At 38.7% G+C, this 16,738-nt stretch overlaps 2 protein-coding genes across 2 annotated transcripts in view; one reads left to right on the forward strand and one right to left on the reverse strand.

Annotated features, from left to right (window-relative positions):
• Positions 1–8,155, forward strand: part of IDUA (alpha-L-iduronidase) — a 63,538-nt gene extending 55,383 nt beyond the window's left edge. Inside the window, exons 8-14 of the mRNA XM_072115402.1 lie at positions 1,252–1,468; positions 3,810–4,022; positions 5,143–5,264; positions 5,560–5,685; positions 6,595–6,671; positions 6,911–7,011; positions 8,010–8,155. Of these exons, the coding sequence (XP_071971503.1) occupies positions 1,252–1,468; positions 3,810–4,022; positions 5,143–5,264; positions 5,560–5,685; positions 6,595–6,671; positions 6,911–7,011; positions 8,010–8,110 (957 nt within the window). The 3' untranslated portion in view covers positions 8,111–8,155. The remainder of the gene's footprint in view (positions 1–1,251; positions 1,469–3,809; positions 4,023–5,142; positions 5,265–5,559; positions 5,686–6,594; positions 6,672–6,910; positions 7,012–8,009) is intronic.
• Positions 8,156–8,957: 802 nt separating this feature from the next.
• Positions 8,958–15,881, reverse strand: LOC140069565 (purpurin-like). The gene is made up of 6 exons (XM_072115412.1): positions 15,732–15,881; positions 14,558–14,675; positions 12,371–12,507; positions 12,098–12,210; positions 10,045–10,257; positions 8,958–9,281 (listed from the first exon to the last, which is right to left on the reverse strand). Exons 2-6 carry the CDS (start codon positions 14,672–14,674, stop codon positions 9,271–9,273), a joined length of 591 nt encoding a protein of 196 aa, XP_071971513.1. The 5' UTR covers position 14,675; positions 15,732–15,881; the 3' UTR covers positions 8,958–9,270.
• Between the last annotated feature and the right edge of the window lie 857 nt (positions 15,882–16,738).

The following is a 16,738-nucleotide window of genomic DNA, read 5'->3' on the forward strand; positions in this document are numbered from 1 at the left end:
AAACTCCCTTAAATAAATTTCAGCAGGAGCTTCTTGCAATGTAGTCTGGGCTTCCAACCAATGAGAACCTTGGTTGTCAGGGAAGGATAAACAGGTTAGATAGAATAATCACAACATTAGAAACATTAACCCTTTCTTCAAGGCAGATTGGAAATACAGCCTCAATACAGAAAGTGTGCAGTAGATGGCAACAAATATTTAGGAAAGAACCCTGGAAATAACTAGTTATCCTGTAGATAAGGAACAGAGATAACCAGACTCGGCAGACAGAGCAGGTTAAGTTCGTAATCCTGACCAGTGGGCTATTACATGAGTAGTGACCACAAGACCGCTGTGTGAGTACAACTGTATCTACACATGTGGCTTATTATTTGATTTGTGGCATGACATGTTTTAAAAGGTCACATCTTGGTTAAGTGGTTAGAACTGTTACCTTGCAATGTTGGAGTCCTGGCCTTTTATCAGATGAAAGACAACATCTAATATGTTCCATGTATGTTTGTATGCATGGAGTTGGCATTTTCTGAGTATGATGGTTCCTTCCCACACTTCAAAGATGCTAATAAGATCTTTTGAAATGTAGAATGTTTGCCCCGGTGGGGTACAATGTAAGTGATGATTAACTGCATACAGTTCTGTGGAATATGTTGTTACAATATTGAGCATTTACAAATAAAAGCATCCGAAAACATTGCATAAACATGTGAGACCTACAGTATTTGAACATGTGAGTATGAAAAGCGTGTATGCATTGACTCTCAAAAGGTGTGAACCATAGGGAACAAGTTTATCCCCTTAAGGAGAAGGCCTCTACCGTACTATTGTTAAGATTCTTTTCATCATCTGATTAGCCAAGAACTAATCTTACTAAAGGATTACTATCAGTAGAGTTTGCTGCTTGCGGATGACATCAGTTCATAGAATTCAGCAATACAAATGGTTCCTTAATCTTGCTTTGGTATTCTAAAATTGAGAATTTTAATGTGCGAAACATGTATAAGATATAATCTGAGATTGTAACATTTTGTGAGCAGCATGAGCTATTTCATGTGACAACATTGCCACTCTGTAATGTCTTATATTATTTGTATATGTTACACATATAAGGCACTGCAGAATATGATGGCGCTATATAAATATTTATTACAGTGGAATAGTGGTTTATTAATTAACTAGATTAGTTTTAATATTAAGATATTGTAATGTTTCGCCTTTTCTTTGTATTTACCTTACTGTAAATTTTGTATCTAGGTAATAGATCAGCACTTAGACTTAATTCATGCAGAAGGAAACCCCAGCATGAACTACAGCTTGCTAAGTAACGATAATGCTTTCATGAACTATTACCCTCACTACTTCACTCAGAGGACACTGACGGCAAGATTCCAGATGAACAACACTAAGCCCCCTCATGTCCAGATGGTGAGAAAACCAGTGCTAACTGTAATGGGCTTGCTGGCTTTACTAGGTATGTTTGTGGGTGATTACTGAAAAGATGCTGTCACTAGTGTACTGCCAACCTATTATTGACTGTATGTTCAGGAAATGGACCCTATTGCTAGTCAATAAGTTAATGGGAAAATACATAGGTTGTTATGTGAGCTCAGGATTGAGTTAGTTATTATATTCAAATATAAACCCATTGGGGTTATTAATCATATGCCGGCGCTTGCTTCAACCTCTTGATGTATTTGAAGGGCTCCTGCCCAGCACTTATCTTTACGCCAGGCATTGAATAAATGCAGCCGGCGACTTTTCACATGAAAACTGTAATGTCCCGCACTGGTCCACTCCCTGCCGGCCTTGCCCATTACTCGTCTAGCCACGCCCCACTGGCGTGAAGGTGGTGCCGCAGAGGCCCTGGTAAATATCCCCCATTGTTCTTGTAAAGGAAGCTTGGTGGTTCTCTTGCAGTTCTGTACTGTACAATGTTTAACCCTTCAGCTGCCTGGGAGTTTCATAGTTGTTGAAATAAACTTGTTTCCAAACATGTAGACAATAATGGAGGCACTGCAAAAATAACACACAAAAAGTAAATTTACATCAAATTTACATGCTGCCTACATGTAAAATAAAATCTCTAAACCAAAGTACAGAAGACACAGCAAGAAATTGAGCGCATATCCAAGGGAAAAATACTAAATTGAAATATATCATTTACTATACAAAAAAAAGACTCATCCAGAAGGTGGAACCTTTTTTTGTATTGTAAAGTTGGTGTTCCAGTTTAATAAAGCATTTGGTATTTTTTTTCTTGATTGTTTATTTCTTCTTGTTTATTCGGTCATTTTCTTGCTGTGACTTTGAACCTTGGTTAACAGAGAAACAACATAAGGAATCATCAACAGTCACATGACCACTACAGCCAGTAACTTAAAGGTTACTGCTATAAGGTTGTAATAAATAACCTCCTGATTTGTTTCTGTTTATCACAACTTGCAAGGTCTCTGCTTACTTTTAGTGAATAGGGAACATTGTTGTTGACAAGCTGAAAACCAGCAACCATGAAAACTTCTTAAATCAGACATTATGGGGGAGATTTATTGTACGTATAGAGAAACCCTGCCCCTCCTGCGCCACCTCTGGAGACTTTGGCCCCGTGATATATCTGCTGGTCAGGGTGTAATTCGGGACAAATGCCTGTTTTCTTGCTGCCTGTATTTCAGAAGCCCAAGTTGTCCTCAACTTTATTTTTGTTGCATGGTGATAACTAAACACCTTAATCCTTGCATTCACCATCATGTCCCATAAACTACAGCAGCATATACAGTACTAGCCTGTGTTATAATAATTTTTTGGTAATAATGGAAGCTTGACGGTAGCTACTTTCCATTCAAGAACTGAAATTGACCTGCTTTGATTAACCAATAAAAATCAGGATATTTATTTCTATTTTTTATATATATTCACAAGGCCGGATTAAAGGAGGGGCTCCTGGGGCTTGAGCCCCGGGGCCCCCAACACTTTTACTTTTTAAGGGGCCCCCACCAGTTTCCAACAGTCACCGACTCAGCTCAGCACATGGCCGCCCGCATCGCACATAGCGGTCTAGGATGTCAGCTGTTTCAGTGAGACACAGCTGTCATCGCTGGGGGAGATCACCAGTGCACTGTTTTTGCGGCAGCAGGTTGTGATGTGATGCTGGTGGCAAGTGATTATGCCACACTGTCGGCGTCCGATCACTACATGGGGCCGCTAAAACAGTGCATCGGCGATCTCCCCCAGTGATGGCAGCTGTGTCTTCAGTGGCCGGCAGCTGCCTGAAGAGCGAAGAAAAGTTTGCAGCGTCGCGGGATCTCTGGAAGGGAAGGTGAGGTAAGTATGAAGTTTATTATTTTGTGGCCATTTTCTACAGGGGACTGGCGGCTAAATTTTACAGGGGGCTGGTGGCTGTATACTAAAGGGGGCTGGTGGTTGTATACTAAAGGTGGCTGGTGGCTGTATACTACAGGGGCTGGTGGCTGTATTCTACAGGGGTCTGGTTGCTGTATTCTACAGGGTCTGGAAGGCTATATACTACAGGGTCTGGCAGGCTATATACTACAGGGGGCTGGCAGGCTATATACTACAGGGGGCTGGCAGGCTATATTCTTCCAAAAACATTGTTGGAAGGGCCCTCACCAGTTTGCGCCCAGGGTCCCCCACCACCCTTAATCCGGCCCTGTATATTCATATTTCTTCAGTGAGTTAAGTAACTTGTTATTAAGGTTGTCATTCATGTACTTTTTAAACGAGGTACCACCACAGTGCAAGAACTGTAAACATATTAACAATTTCACTATATAATAAAAATGTTGTGTGTTTTGCAGGAGAAACACAGATTTCCAGTGACATATTGAACGTGGGTGCATCCAGCAACTATAGTACTGTCGGAGTCTTAGCAAGTGTACATGAACCAAAGAATGGAGATGAGGCTGATAGCTGGCAGTCCACCATAGTCCTTTATGCCTCAGATGACAATAGAACTTCAACTAACGTCAATTTTGTAACATTAAATCTTACTAATTTTCCAAAGTCAAAAGGTGACAAACCTTAGTTTATATCCACCCATACTAATTTTTATGGGGATTTATTGTATACATCAAAGGGCACCTGTTAGCAGAAATTGACTACCGCTATGTTGTCAGGCAGTTGAAGACCATGTAAATTGAATGTATAAAGTCAAGAAAGGGGAGAGCTTAGCACTGCAGTCAAGTTCTCCCCACCTCAGAGCATCCCCTCTGCAGATATTGACATCATTCATTTGTGTAAACATGAAGCTATGAAAAAGACATAATCTGAAGGTATTTAGATGTTTGATAACCTACTCGTAGGAGTATATTAGGTATATTTTTACTGACAGGTTCCCTTTAATTCTGTATTGTGAGACTTATTTAAATGCCACATAGGGAAACGTACAAGAATGAAGAGTGGGCTATCTAAGCTATGAGACATGTAGTCTTCAGCTCTTGCTCTGTTGGTGATTTTACTGTTTTCTCAATGCTGCTGGGTAGAGACTTTGCTCCTCTGACTCACTGCTGCCCCTCCCACCCTGCATAGAGCTGTAATATAACATCTCTGTAAACTTAGATATTTCTCCTGAGTTCTGTCATGTTGGCAACAGTGACAGAATTCAGGAGAAATATCTAAATTTAAAAGTAGATTAGTAGACTAAAATAAATGGACAAAGAAGCACCTTCTCTTTATATATTCCTAAGTTTCTTGAATTCATTTGTATTACTTTTTTATGCAAAGTTTGTTGAGAAGTTAGGGACCATTCCTAAACTATAGGCGGTCCCCTACTTAAGAACACTCGACTTACATATGACCCATAGTTACAAACGGACCTCTGAATATTGGTAATTTATTGTACTTTAGTCCCAGCCTACAAAAATCAGCTGAAACAGTTATGAAATGTGTCTGTAATGAAGCTTCAGTGTTAATATTGATTCTTATGACAACCAAACATTTTTAAAATCAAATTGTCACAGAGACCAAAAAAGTTCTGTCTGGGATTACAATGATAAAATATACAGTTCTGACTTACATACAAACTCAACTTAAGAACAAACCTACAGACCCTATCTTGTATGTAACCCGGGGACTGCCTGTATTTGCATTTTTTTCTGCTGGAAATGCTTTATTTTGTTTGCTCTGTTTTAGATCTTGTGTACGTAACATATTATATGGATAACATTTTAACAAATCCCTTTTTGGAATGGCAAAAGGCAGGAAGTCCAGATTTCCCTTCTGTTGAAGAATTTAAACAGATTCGTCATACAGAGGTAAAACTTTATATTACAACATTGAGCATTTATGTTTCTACTTATGGCCTTAAATAGAATCACCCAAGGTACTATATCATATACCCATAAATTGGCTAAATATAATCAGCATTGTCATGTGTAGGGGACATATCAGAAGAAACAGCAATTCCAGGGTTCTTACAGGTAAGACCACAACATATGGTAGTGATGCAAAATTTGCTGTAAAGTTTAGAATACAATTAGATAAATAATGATACTTATTAAATAACTTAAATTGGGATTTTCAGTCTAGTCTTTTAACATTTGTTTGAAGGACCCAGTCATGAAAGGACCTATAAAATTCCCAGGAGATGGCCATGCTGTTCTGAAAGTACAACTCCCAGTTCCTTCAGTGCTTCTTGTTCATATTTGTGAACAGCCCTCTTCTCCTCCTGGAAAGGTGAGATTGACAGATGTAACTCTGCAAATATATGTTTGAATTTTTAAATGAGCCTTTCACCAGAACCAGAACCCCCCCCACCACCACCACCCACACACAACACACAGCGTAGCTTTCAGATGTCTTTATACATGTTACACTGATGCCTCTATATGTGGGATTAGAAGCAGCATTCTTCTTAAAAATACTTTTAGTGATTCCTCTATTCCAGTCATGCAAGTGGGGAGCTGAAATACACAGTCCAGCTACTCTACCCTCTTTATTGCCACTGCTAACCTGGCTGAAGAGAATTCCTGGGGGTGGGGGAGCGGGTGAGCTAGAGACAGTGGATCCGTTTTCAGGCTATGCTATATCATAAAACACTCCCTCAGAAAGATGGGGGCTATAAGCAGACTCTGCCTGATTGAAGAGAAATCTACAGTTTTAGTATCAGGAGGGATAGCTTTACTGTATACTGTAGCTCCCCGCCTTTATGACTAGAACAGAGGAATCAATAAAAGTAGAATGTTGGCTCTAATTCCTTGAATAGAGAAATCCGTAGAACATGTATAAAGACATCTAACAAGTTCTGTGTGCGGATTGAAGGGGTTTCCTGTTTACAGGTTCTCTTTCATTTAAAACATTTGGTTTGGCTGTGTTCACATTACATTTTTATCGATACGTTTTTCATTGTTTGTGCTTTTGTTCTGTTTATTTCTGCTCAAGCTTCATACACATATAAAGATATCATATACACAGCACACACCACATTGTTGATGTGTGGTTGCATCTCCCATATGTGGTATGTGTGCATAAGGCTTGTAGATTTGTTTTATTATGCCAACCTATTAAAAACAATGCTGTACTTCGACTGGAAGATTGGAAGGAGGGAATGTCCTATTAATTAGACTATTGTTTTCTTCTTCTTAGGTCACTGGACTTCGTATTATTCCTCTTTTTAGAGGACAAGTAGCAGTGGTGTGGAGTGATACATATGTAGTATCACGGTAAGTACACTTTACAGATCTTCAAAAGATAGTTTTTCATTATTTATATTTATAATATTTTTTGCAGAATAACCCACATTACTAGTTGTAGGATTATGTCATAAGTGTCACATGTATGTTATTAATTTGACAAACTTTACACACAGATTTTATATTGCAGTGGTTAATTATTTCATATTTATTTGTGGGAAAGACAATTTTAACATTCAGTTGATTACTGTTTTGTTTTGTTTTTACAGATGTTTAAAGACCTATGAAGTGGAGTTTTCCTATGATGGCTTTAGCTTTAGAAGAATAAACACAAATAAGATATTTTTTACTTTATTCCCCTATAGTCCTGGTATGTCTTTTTAAGTTCTTGATAGCTATTTATGTATTTGTAATAGGTTACAGGTTTATATCATAGAAGCCTTGGTAGACTTTATTTTTCTGATAAATATCAGTCTTGGTTGGTTGGGTCCCAGGATAGGAGACATATATCTCTCCATGAGGAGGGAGCATCCCCCTGCTGTTTTCAGACTTGTGATCAGAAGGCCTCCATCTACATAAACCACTGGATCGACTTGTTCTGTTAGCTGTAACATGGAAGTCCCAAAAAAATTGGTGGGACAAGACGGTCACAACACTACTGATGGAGCTATCTGCTACCTATTTCTTTTTATTATTGATATTCCAGGATTGTGTCTGGACTTGGTGCATTCCTGTGTGAGATATCTTCGCTACACATTCCCACTACCCTGAATAAGAGGCAGGCTTTTGGTTAGATGTTACAGCAGAGGAGAGGGGCTGTGGAGTAGATAGAACACATAGATTAAAGAACACAGCATTTGATGAGACCCCCCCCCCCCCCAGTGCTACAAGTCCAGCTACAATACTGCTGCAGCAACAACACGCACAAAGGTGTGGTTACATATATCTCTGGGACTTCTACCTAACTCTTTCTGCAGCTTTCTATGGTCAAAACGGCTGGTAGAGTCCCTTTAATGATCTCTCCTGTGGATAGGTCATTAATAACTGAAGCATTGGAAACTTGTTTTTATTTATAGATTATTTCTTCAAAATTGCTTTCCATTGGTGCTGCCACCTTAACAGGCTCATGGTCATAGGCAAAAAAAAAGTCTGGAGTACCAGTTAAAAAATAGTTGATTTTTTGGTTATACCTTTCTTTTTAAAAGTTCAAGTGCAGCGCTTTTAGAAAAATTTTAACCGTCTCACCATATGTATTTATGTGGAGGAACACCAGAGCCTTTCCTAAATGGCGTTACAGCATACAGAGCAAAAATACAGACCTTTGGTATAGTGTCATGTCACTAATATAATTTTCCTTTCTCTTTTCAGAAAGTGCCAAAGTGACTGGATCTTATAGAGTTAGAGCTGTTAACTATTGGGATGTTCCAGGACCCTATAGTGTTCTGGCAAAGTATATAGAACTACTGTGAAGATTTATAAACCATAAATAAAGTCTTAGAAACACTTTTGAAAAATGTGTACATTTTTTTTTTGAGTCTACTTTATTTCTAATTCTTAGGTACCCCAGAGCTGGCAGATGGAGACTAGCTGCTATGATGTCATGCTTATGACCTGTGTAGAAGTCAATAATGCTCTTGGAGCTTGCTAGAAACATATTGGGTCTTATTTACCAAGGGTCCTGCAGCTGCATTTCTGTTGGGTTTTCCAAAGTTTTTTGGGATCGCGCTGCTGAGACAGGGATTTAGAAGGGGATTGTGTCACACGGGATCCGATTTTGGCGTATCGGCACTGGCTTTCATGCGACAGAAATTGGGGGCCGGGCCGTTGAACGATCCGACCAATTCAGATTGAGTGCGGGATTTAACTTTAAAATTGTGTCGCAACCCATGCACTTACATGCACTAGGAAGAAGAAGGTAAACTCGAGCGGGGAAGCGGCACATGCAGGATATCGGACACATGATGTAAGTGAATCGCGGCACAGTGCATTCTCGTCGGATGCTCGGAATTGCGGAACTCGCAGGACCGGGTAAGTAAATGTGCCCCATTATCTAGCTCCAGCAGTCTCTGTCTGTACCCATGTCTCTCCTTTTTTACTTGTTCCTGATCATTCCTCCAACCTCCCCTTCCATAGACTTCTGCTGTGAGTTGCAGCAGACAAGTTGAGAAATTTATAATGTACAGAACACATTTTAAATTTGCATTACAGGTATAGTGAAGAAGTACCAGATCTGCATTTTGCAATAAAGGTGCTGTATGGTAATTAGATGGAGTAAGGTCATTCATTCATTAATAGAATGAAAGCATGAAAGGAACATTATTTTGAAATATTTTATTAACACTTGAAAAATATCAATGTAAAATTGACACAACAAGATTACAAAAATGATAGGTTTAGAGTTTGATCTAGAGGTTAACAAAGTTAACTGATATTTTATAACTTATGAACATCGTGAATGATGCCCTGGAGCTTGGTTACATTGACCCATAATTTAAAATTTCCTAGAGAGATAACATTTGAAACATTTAATTGCACCAATAGATTAAAAAAACAAAAACAAGGATAGGAAAATTTGTGCATTTCTTTAAACTGTGTTTACTCAGGATCCACCCTTGAAGAAGTAGGATATTTAGCAAGCTCCTGCAGAATGAAAAGAAATTTAAATTTAATATATGAAGAATGAAAGAACAAAGACTGTATGTAAACAATTACAGTTTCCTGTAAATGAAACCTAAAAAATTTACTTAAATTGCTCTTTCTTATACTAAATCAGGTATGCATGTTTTCAAGCTCTTCATCCCAATGGTGGGAAGAAACTCCAAAAGAAAGTGTCTGCCAAGTAGTCATGATTCTACCACTGGTTGTCTTTTTGTCCATCACTGCAACGTGTGATACACTGTGTGATATAAAGTATGTTGTGTTTCACTTAAAACTTTTTGTGTACAACAAAGCTTTTCAAAAACCCAAATAAGCACTGCCTACTGCCTTGGATCCTCCAGATAAAATATAATGAGTCCTTAATTGCTAGATAAAATATCGGGTAAGACAATACATAAGGATCTTAATGGCTGTAAGGGGTGAAGGTGCACTTAAAAGTTTAGGTACACACAAAGATGCTGGTGATTTTGGGCCTCCAGCTAAGGCAACATATCGAAATTAAACTAAAAAAGCTTCTGTGTTGAACAATAAATGTGGCTGTGACATTAAATGGTACTGTGTAATTTACAGTTGCAAAGTTTAGATAACAAAAAGCATAGCCAACATTTACGGTTTAAAACAAACCTACATTCCACTTCATTGTTTAGCGTAGAAAACATTTAATCAAAATGTTTCTCTTTCACCCATTGGACTTCCCACATTATAGTTCACAAATTATAGTTTTCATATGACAACATCTACATACCAGATTGAAGTACTGGTTGAAATTGTCCAGCCATGCAGATTTCTTCTTGTTTTTGTCTCACAATCCTTGTAATGGCTGGTGAAAATCCACGTGGATTGCGTGAAAATACAATGGCATAACCATCATGACATGTTCCATCTTCTTTAAGAGCACGGCAAGCATAAGTAATAGCATAGTTATCATAGTCTGTGTCAATGACCCAGTAGTTGTCACCTGTGAAAATAAAAAATCATTAAAATGTATTTCTCTTTTATAAAAAAATAAAACTGTGGCCCCCATATATTAATAATGATATTTTAAGAATCAGTATTATATATAGAGATTACAAAAAAATTCCACAACTGGCATAAATTTCCACTTTTCTAATTTTAATATTATAAGACTCTAGGATCTGTCACTGCTAAATATCTGTAGCAGTGTGCCAGATGCACACTTTTACATATCTACAGCAAATTCTCTATATCTCCAGTAGTATTGTAGTACATGGTAGGAGCATTCAGACTCCTTAGGGGGTCTGAAAATTGTTAAGAAAAAAATAAATTAAAAAACCCCTAAAAGTTCAAATCACCCCCTTTCCCTAGAACTGATATCAAAATCATAAAATGAAAACATAAACATGTCAGGTATCGCTGCTACCCAACAGTCCCAATCTATCAAAAATGGTTATTCCCGTTGTTGAACCCTGTAATAATTGTATAAAAATGATAAATAGGTCATATAATCCTCTAAATGGTAGCAATGAAAAAATCAGCTCATCTTGAAAAAACTTACACAGCTCTGTACCCAAAAGTATGAAAAAGTTACTAGCTAGAAGATGGAGAAATTAAAGCATTGTTTATGGTACAGATGTTTTACAATTTTAACAATGTGTTAAAGCACAATAAAAACTTGATTCTTTATGATCACAGGGATACCGTATTTATAAAGGTTTTATTGTGATTTAATACATTTAAAAATATGTACCGGTAATCCTTCTGTAGCAAAAACAATGTCTTGCCATTTCGCCATCTTCTGACGCTTTTATTCATTGGGATGATGCGATCACATTGATACCAAATTTATAAAGGAAATGTGTCATTAGGAGCAAAGCAGCGTGTGAAAAATTAAGTAATCCCTTACTACTTCTATAAAAAATAAGATGGTAAATTGCAGCCAGGTGATGCTTATCGCATGAGCATAATACCCTTCATTCCCTATTAATCATCAGCAAGTGTAACCATGGCTATGCAAACATTAGTTTTGGCACTTTGCAAGACTGGAGTATTCAGATGGATGTTAACTTAAAGGGGTATTCTCATTTCTTCACATTAATGTTATTGTTTGCATGATGAAAAATATTATTTCTGTATCCATTCCTCACCATTTCAAGATCCCTGCTTGCTGTCCTTCTATAGAAAGCTTCTATGTTTACTTCCAGTGGACAGAGATCTGACTGTGGTCACACAGGTCTGCAGCTTGTTAGTATCAGAGGGAGCAATCAGGGCTGTGTGATATAACAAGTCGTGCACATGTGTGACCATGGTCAGATTTCTGCCCACCAGAAATAAACAATAAAGCTTTGTAGAGAAGGACAGCAAGCAGAGATCTAGAAATCAAGGAATTGATACAGAAAGTATATTGGAAAACTTTATAACTTTTTCACTATACAAACCATAACATTTATTTAAATGGGAATACCCCTTTCATTCTAATTAGAAGATACATTGTTTGATATTGGCCTTATAAAAGCCTTATAAAAGTCCCTCATGCTACAATAAATTGATTCACTAGTAGAAAACTCCATAACAGGGCACATGTACAGGCGGTCCCCTACTTAAGAAAACCTGACTTACACACGACCTCTAGTTACAAATGGACCTCTGGATGTTGGTAACTTACTGTACTTTAGCCTTGGGCTACAATGATCAGCTGTAACAGTTATCAAAGATGTCTGCGATTAAGCTTTATTTTTAATCCTGGCATGATGCAGGCCACAAGTGGGGGTTTTATCCTAGTGGTAAAATTAGTTAATTGTAACATTTAAATAATTCAGCACACAAGGATTTCCACTTACCTCCACTTGATAGGTAGCTAGCCAGGCCCTGGTAGGTCATGTACATTTTAGCTGGTGTGGCTGGATCGGGTACTGAATACTGAGCTGCCATGTCTGCACAGATGAGCCAGAACCTAGAAATTAAATAATTGTCGTCAATTCCAAGATTCCACATTGTAAATAAATTTTTGCCAAAATGTTCTTATTCCTATTATTTATTTTTATTTCTTATATACGGTAGATAAACAATATATCTTAATTTTTATGTGTTGGCTTTGCTTAGCTTTCACTTACCCAAATAGTTTAACTCTTCCCTTTGATGATGCAGTCATTGTGCCATCTTCATCCACTGTGTATTCAGCAGAAATATTATCTTGAAGGAAGAGGCCTTCTGGGTCTTTTTTTCCAACCGCGTACCATTTTCCCCCGTACTGAATAAAAGTATACCAAAAATATCCATGAACCAAAAGATTACTGTACAGTCTACATCTACCACATGATTTGTATGTCTTATTATTTTTAATTTAAGTATATTTTCGTACCGTATACACTCGTGTATAAGCCAAGACCCCTAATTTTAACACAAAAAAATGGAAAAACCTATTGACTCTAGTATAAGTCGAGGGTGGGAAATACATTAGTCACAGCCCCCTGTAGTAGCCAGCCAGCCCCCTGTAGTAGCCAGCCAGCCTGCCTGCCAGCCCCCTGTAGTAGCCAGCCTTCCTTCCAGCCCCCTGTAGTGGCCAGCCTGCCAGCCCCCTGTAGTAGCCAGCCTGCCTGCCAGTCCCCTGAAGAAGCCAGCCAGCCTGCCTGCCCGCCCCCTGTAGTAGCCAGCCAGGCTGCCTGCCAGCCCCCTGTAATAGCCAGCCTGCCTGCCAGCCCCCTGTAGTAGCCAGCCTGCCAGCCCCCTGTAGTAGCCAGCCTGCCTGCCAGCCCCTGTAGTCGCCAGCCAGCCTGCCAGGCCCCTGTAGTAGGTAGTCTGCCCGTAAAAAAAAAATGAACTCTGTACTCACCATTCTGACGTTCTAGCTTCACGTGCGCGGTGGGTCCGTGGCAGCTCCATGGTAAGCGTCTATTTTCTCTTCAAGCTGGCGCCAGGTCCACGATGGCACCGTGCGCGTGGCCCGTTCGTCGCACAACTATGATGTATGCCGCTGCTGACATCACAGAGTGCGCTGGCCTGGCCGTGTGCAGGGAGCCGTTGCGGCCTTGGCGCCGGCTTGAAGAAAGAAGAGGCGCTGACCACAGAGCTACCGCGGACCTGCCACTACCCGGCCCATCGAAATTTTGAGTACTGAGTTTATAAATTTTTTTAAATATATCCGAGTGTAAGCGGAGTGGTGAATTTTCAGCACAAAATACTTGAGTATATACGGTATATTAGTTATATATACTTTATTTATTTTTTGCAGTTGCAATGCTGCGTTCATCTGGCATGACTACACTAATTTCCTTTTCTTAAAGGAAATCTACCACCAGTATGAAGGGATGTAAACCAATCACACTTGCATGCTGGTGTGTGCCCCCTATTTCAGAATCTGCTCTTCTTTTAGCTTTTTAAGCCATTGCTTTTATGGAAAAAAAAGCTTTTAGAAATTATGCAAATGAACCTTTGATTTGTAAAAGAAAAGGATTAAGAAGTTAAGAAAAGAGCAGATCCTGCCAGAGAGGGGATACACACCAGCATTTAAGTGTGCTTGGTTTGCATTCCTTCTTCCTGGTGGTAGATTTCTTTTAAGTATTTACCATGATATCATATAGAATATAACACACTAACAATTTTTTTATGTCATTTTTGTCAATTGTGTGATTTTGAATAATTTATCAACAGATTGAATCACAGATAAATGACCACCACCAGTAGACAATGGAGGGAGATTTACTAAGAAACATTTGTTATAATTCTGGTGTAATTTGCACCAAAAAACTGTTCAAAATTGCCTTGTGCCAAATTGAATTCGTTTTACAAACTTTCATGACGAAAATGGTTCTTCATCTGGAAGTCAGTGTTACCAAGTTGGGATACCACATGCACCAAAAATGTGCCAATTTTAATGGTAGAACAATTTTTACATTTTATACATTTCCCAAAGCATAAAATTCTATTCATATGATCAAAAGTACATATATTTTATGTATATGTACCGTAGCCAGAAAGCACAAAAGGGCAAGAGAGATTTAGGAAGTGCTCTGGCTCCCTTTTGAAAGTGCTGCCCAGCACCATCCACCTCCTTTGTTATAACTTGCATTTGCAAACTTTGGACAACACAATGTTTCAGGATGATAGATGGAGCTTTTTTGCATTGCAGCATCACTTTGTGAAAACAAAGCCTGTGCCTGAAATAGTACTGTTATTAGTTTGGGATACATCCTGGCACAGGTTGCTTTTAAGTTGCTGTTGCCTCCTACTCATTTTAGGGCTCTTGTATGAAAATTCCATCTTAATAATAACCCTCAATATGTCTAGTCCCTTAAACTTACCCTTTTTATGTCAAAGTCCTGCTTCACTTTCAAAGTGTCAACCACACAGGATTGGGCTTTGCATTGAAGAATAATTGTGAGAAGTGCTGCAAGAAAGATGCACTTGAAATGGTTCATTCTGAAAGAAAACAAAATGTGTTATTTCTTTTAGCAGTACTTATGAAATTAGTAGTGAATTATGAACTACTATTATGAACTAGCTCACATAGCTATGAGTGATGTAGTGGTTATATCCCCCCTGGACTCTAGTGTTTGTACAAAATAGTAGAGGATGGATAAATCACTTATAGACTTAGACATTCTTCTCATTAGTAGGAAGGAAGAACAGGACAACCACCAACATGATGGATGGATGCATAAATGCGTCATAATAATAAAAAAAAAAGGAAATTGCTAGTGAATGATGAATACTTTCTAAATACTTTAGGGTTTTCCACATCCGTTGTGTACCAGTAAACTAATTTGCATAAGCCAAATGTATGCTTTGTTGTATGTAATTCAGAAACGTTCTGTCCAAATTGTCAGGTTCTCCATCAAAAGTTCTGGTGATATCTTGACCAACTGTATTTAAATCAATCAGGTCCTTTAACAATGCCTTTAACGCCTTTAACTACCTAAAACTAGACTTTTTGTTCAGCTGTGTAAGCCTGGCTGCCACTCGCCACAATTTAGATGTCGAGGTCATAGGACCTGAAGTATCTGAAATATTGTTCTAATGGAGCTACCTCTGTGGTAGTAATAAAACAAGCACAGGACACAGCAAAAAATAACAATAATGAATGATGAATTTGCATGTTTTGTACAAAAAAAAAAAAAAAAAAACCCTCATCAATAAATATTACATTCCCACACCTTTGTGGCATTCAAAAATGTAACTTGGCTCATAAAAAACAGGCCCATATATGACAATGGAAAAACAATATTAAGGTAATTATAATTTTAATATAATAATTAAGGTAATTATAATTATAATATTTTACTTGTGTGTAGCCTTAAATGGAGACTACTAAACAGCCAGCCATCTATAGACACGGTCCTTTAGTGCATGCTAGAAATCCCAGTCCTAGCTAATATACTAACTATTTCCAACAAATTAAAAGGCATATAAGAAAGAGAAAAGTTGTAGCAGTTATAGAAGACGATGCATACAATTCAGCATTATATCAGTACTTACCTGCTTTTCTATAGAATAAAAGGATGAGAAGTGAAGACTTTAGTGAGATTCAAACGAACATCACTTTCTGTCTAAGTATTTCTGCTTTAAATAATAAGTCCCTGGTCTACCTAAGTAGTTATTTTGGTCGATAGGACCCACTAAGGAGCTTAGCATTAGTTAATCCATTACATAAATCTATGTGTAATCCTTTTCCCTGATGTGTGCCTGTCTAATTGTGAGAGAACACACACTTCAATTGGATGAGAGAAGAGTGTCCTCGAAAATGCAACACGTGTGTTGTCTCTACATGTGGACTGCCAGTAGCTGCCATAGGGGTAGAGGCCAAAAGTTCAATTACATGAACTCAAGTTTACCTAATATATATCAATCATAGTTAGCGACAGGCTCAGACTGGCCCACAGGTGAAAAGGTGGGTCCACAGTTGGGGGGCACTTTATGGAGGGGTAGGAGGGGGGGCACATTATGGGGGGTATGAGAGGGGGCCCACAATATGGGGGATATGAGAGGGGCCTACAGTATGGGGGATATGAGAAGGGGTTTACAAGATGGGGATATATGAAAAGGGGCTCAAAATATAAGTGTATGAGAGGGGGCCTGCAATATTGGGGTATGCATGGGGGCTACAATATAAGGGATAGAAAAGCGGGTCCACAATATGAGGAGATAAAAAAGGCCACAATATCAGGAGGAGTTGAGAGACCATAATATGAGAGGGGAGATGATAAAAGGGGGAGACGAGAGAAGCGACGATATGAAAAAATGTGGGGTCACAATATGAGGGGGAGATGAGTGGCCACAATACAAGGAGGAGATGAAAGGGGCCACAATGCGAGGAGGAGAGGGGCCACACTATGAGAGGTAGAGGAGAGAAGCCACAATATTAGGAGATGAGGGGGTCCACAATATGAGGGGGAGATGAAAGGCCACAATGTGAGCGGGAGGTTAGGGGCCACAATAGGAGCTGGCAGAGGCACTGATTACTTTTAATTAGTCCTACCTAATGC

Source organism: Engystomops pustulosus, chromosome 1 (assembly GCF_040894005.1).
Source record: "Engystomops pustulosus chromosome 1, aEngPut4.maternal, whole genome shotgun sequence".
Lineage (NCBI taxonomy): Eukaryota > Metazoa > Chordata > Amphibia > Anura > Leptodactylidae > Engystomops > Engystomops pustulosus.

Bases quoted from the DNA above. Each gene is read 5' to 3' on its own strand.
- LOC140069565 (XM_072115412.1), bottom strand. From the start codon at position 14,674: ATGAACCATTTCAAGTGCATCTTTCTTGCAGCACTTCTCACAATTATT. The intron at 12,508-14,557 runs GTAAGTTTAAGG...ACTTTTATTCAG, and splicing joins AGGACTTTGACATAAAAAGG to TACGGGGGAAAATGGTACGC. The intron at 10,258-12,097 runs GTAAGTGGAAAT...TTATTTTCACAG, and splicing joins TAGCTACCTATCAAGTGGAG to GTGACAACTACTGGGTCATT.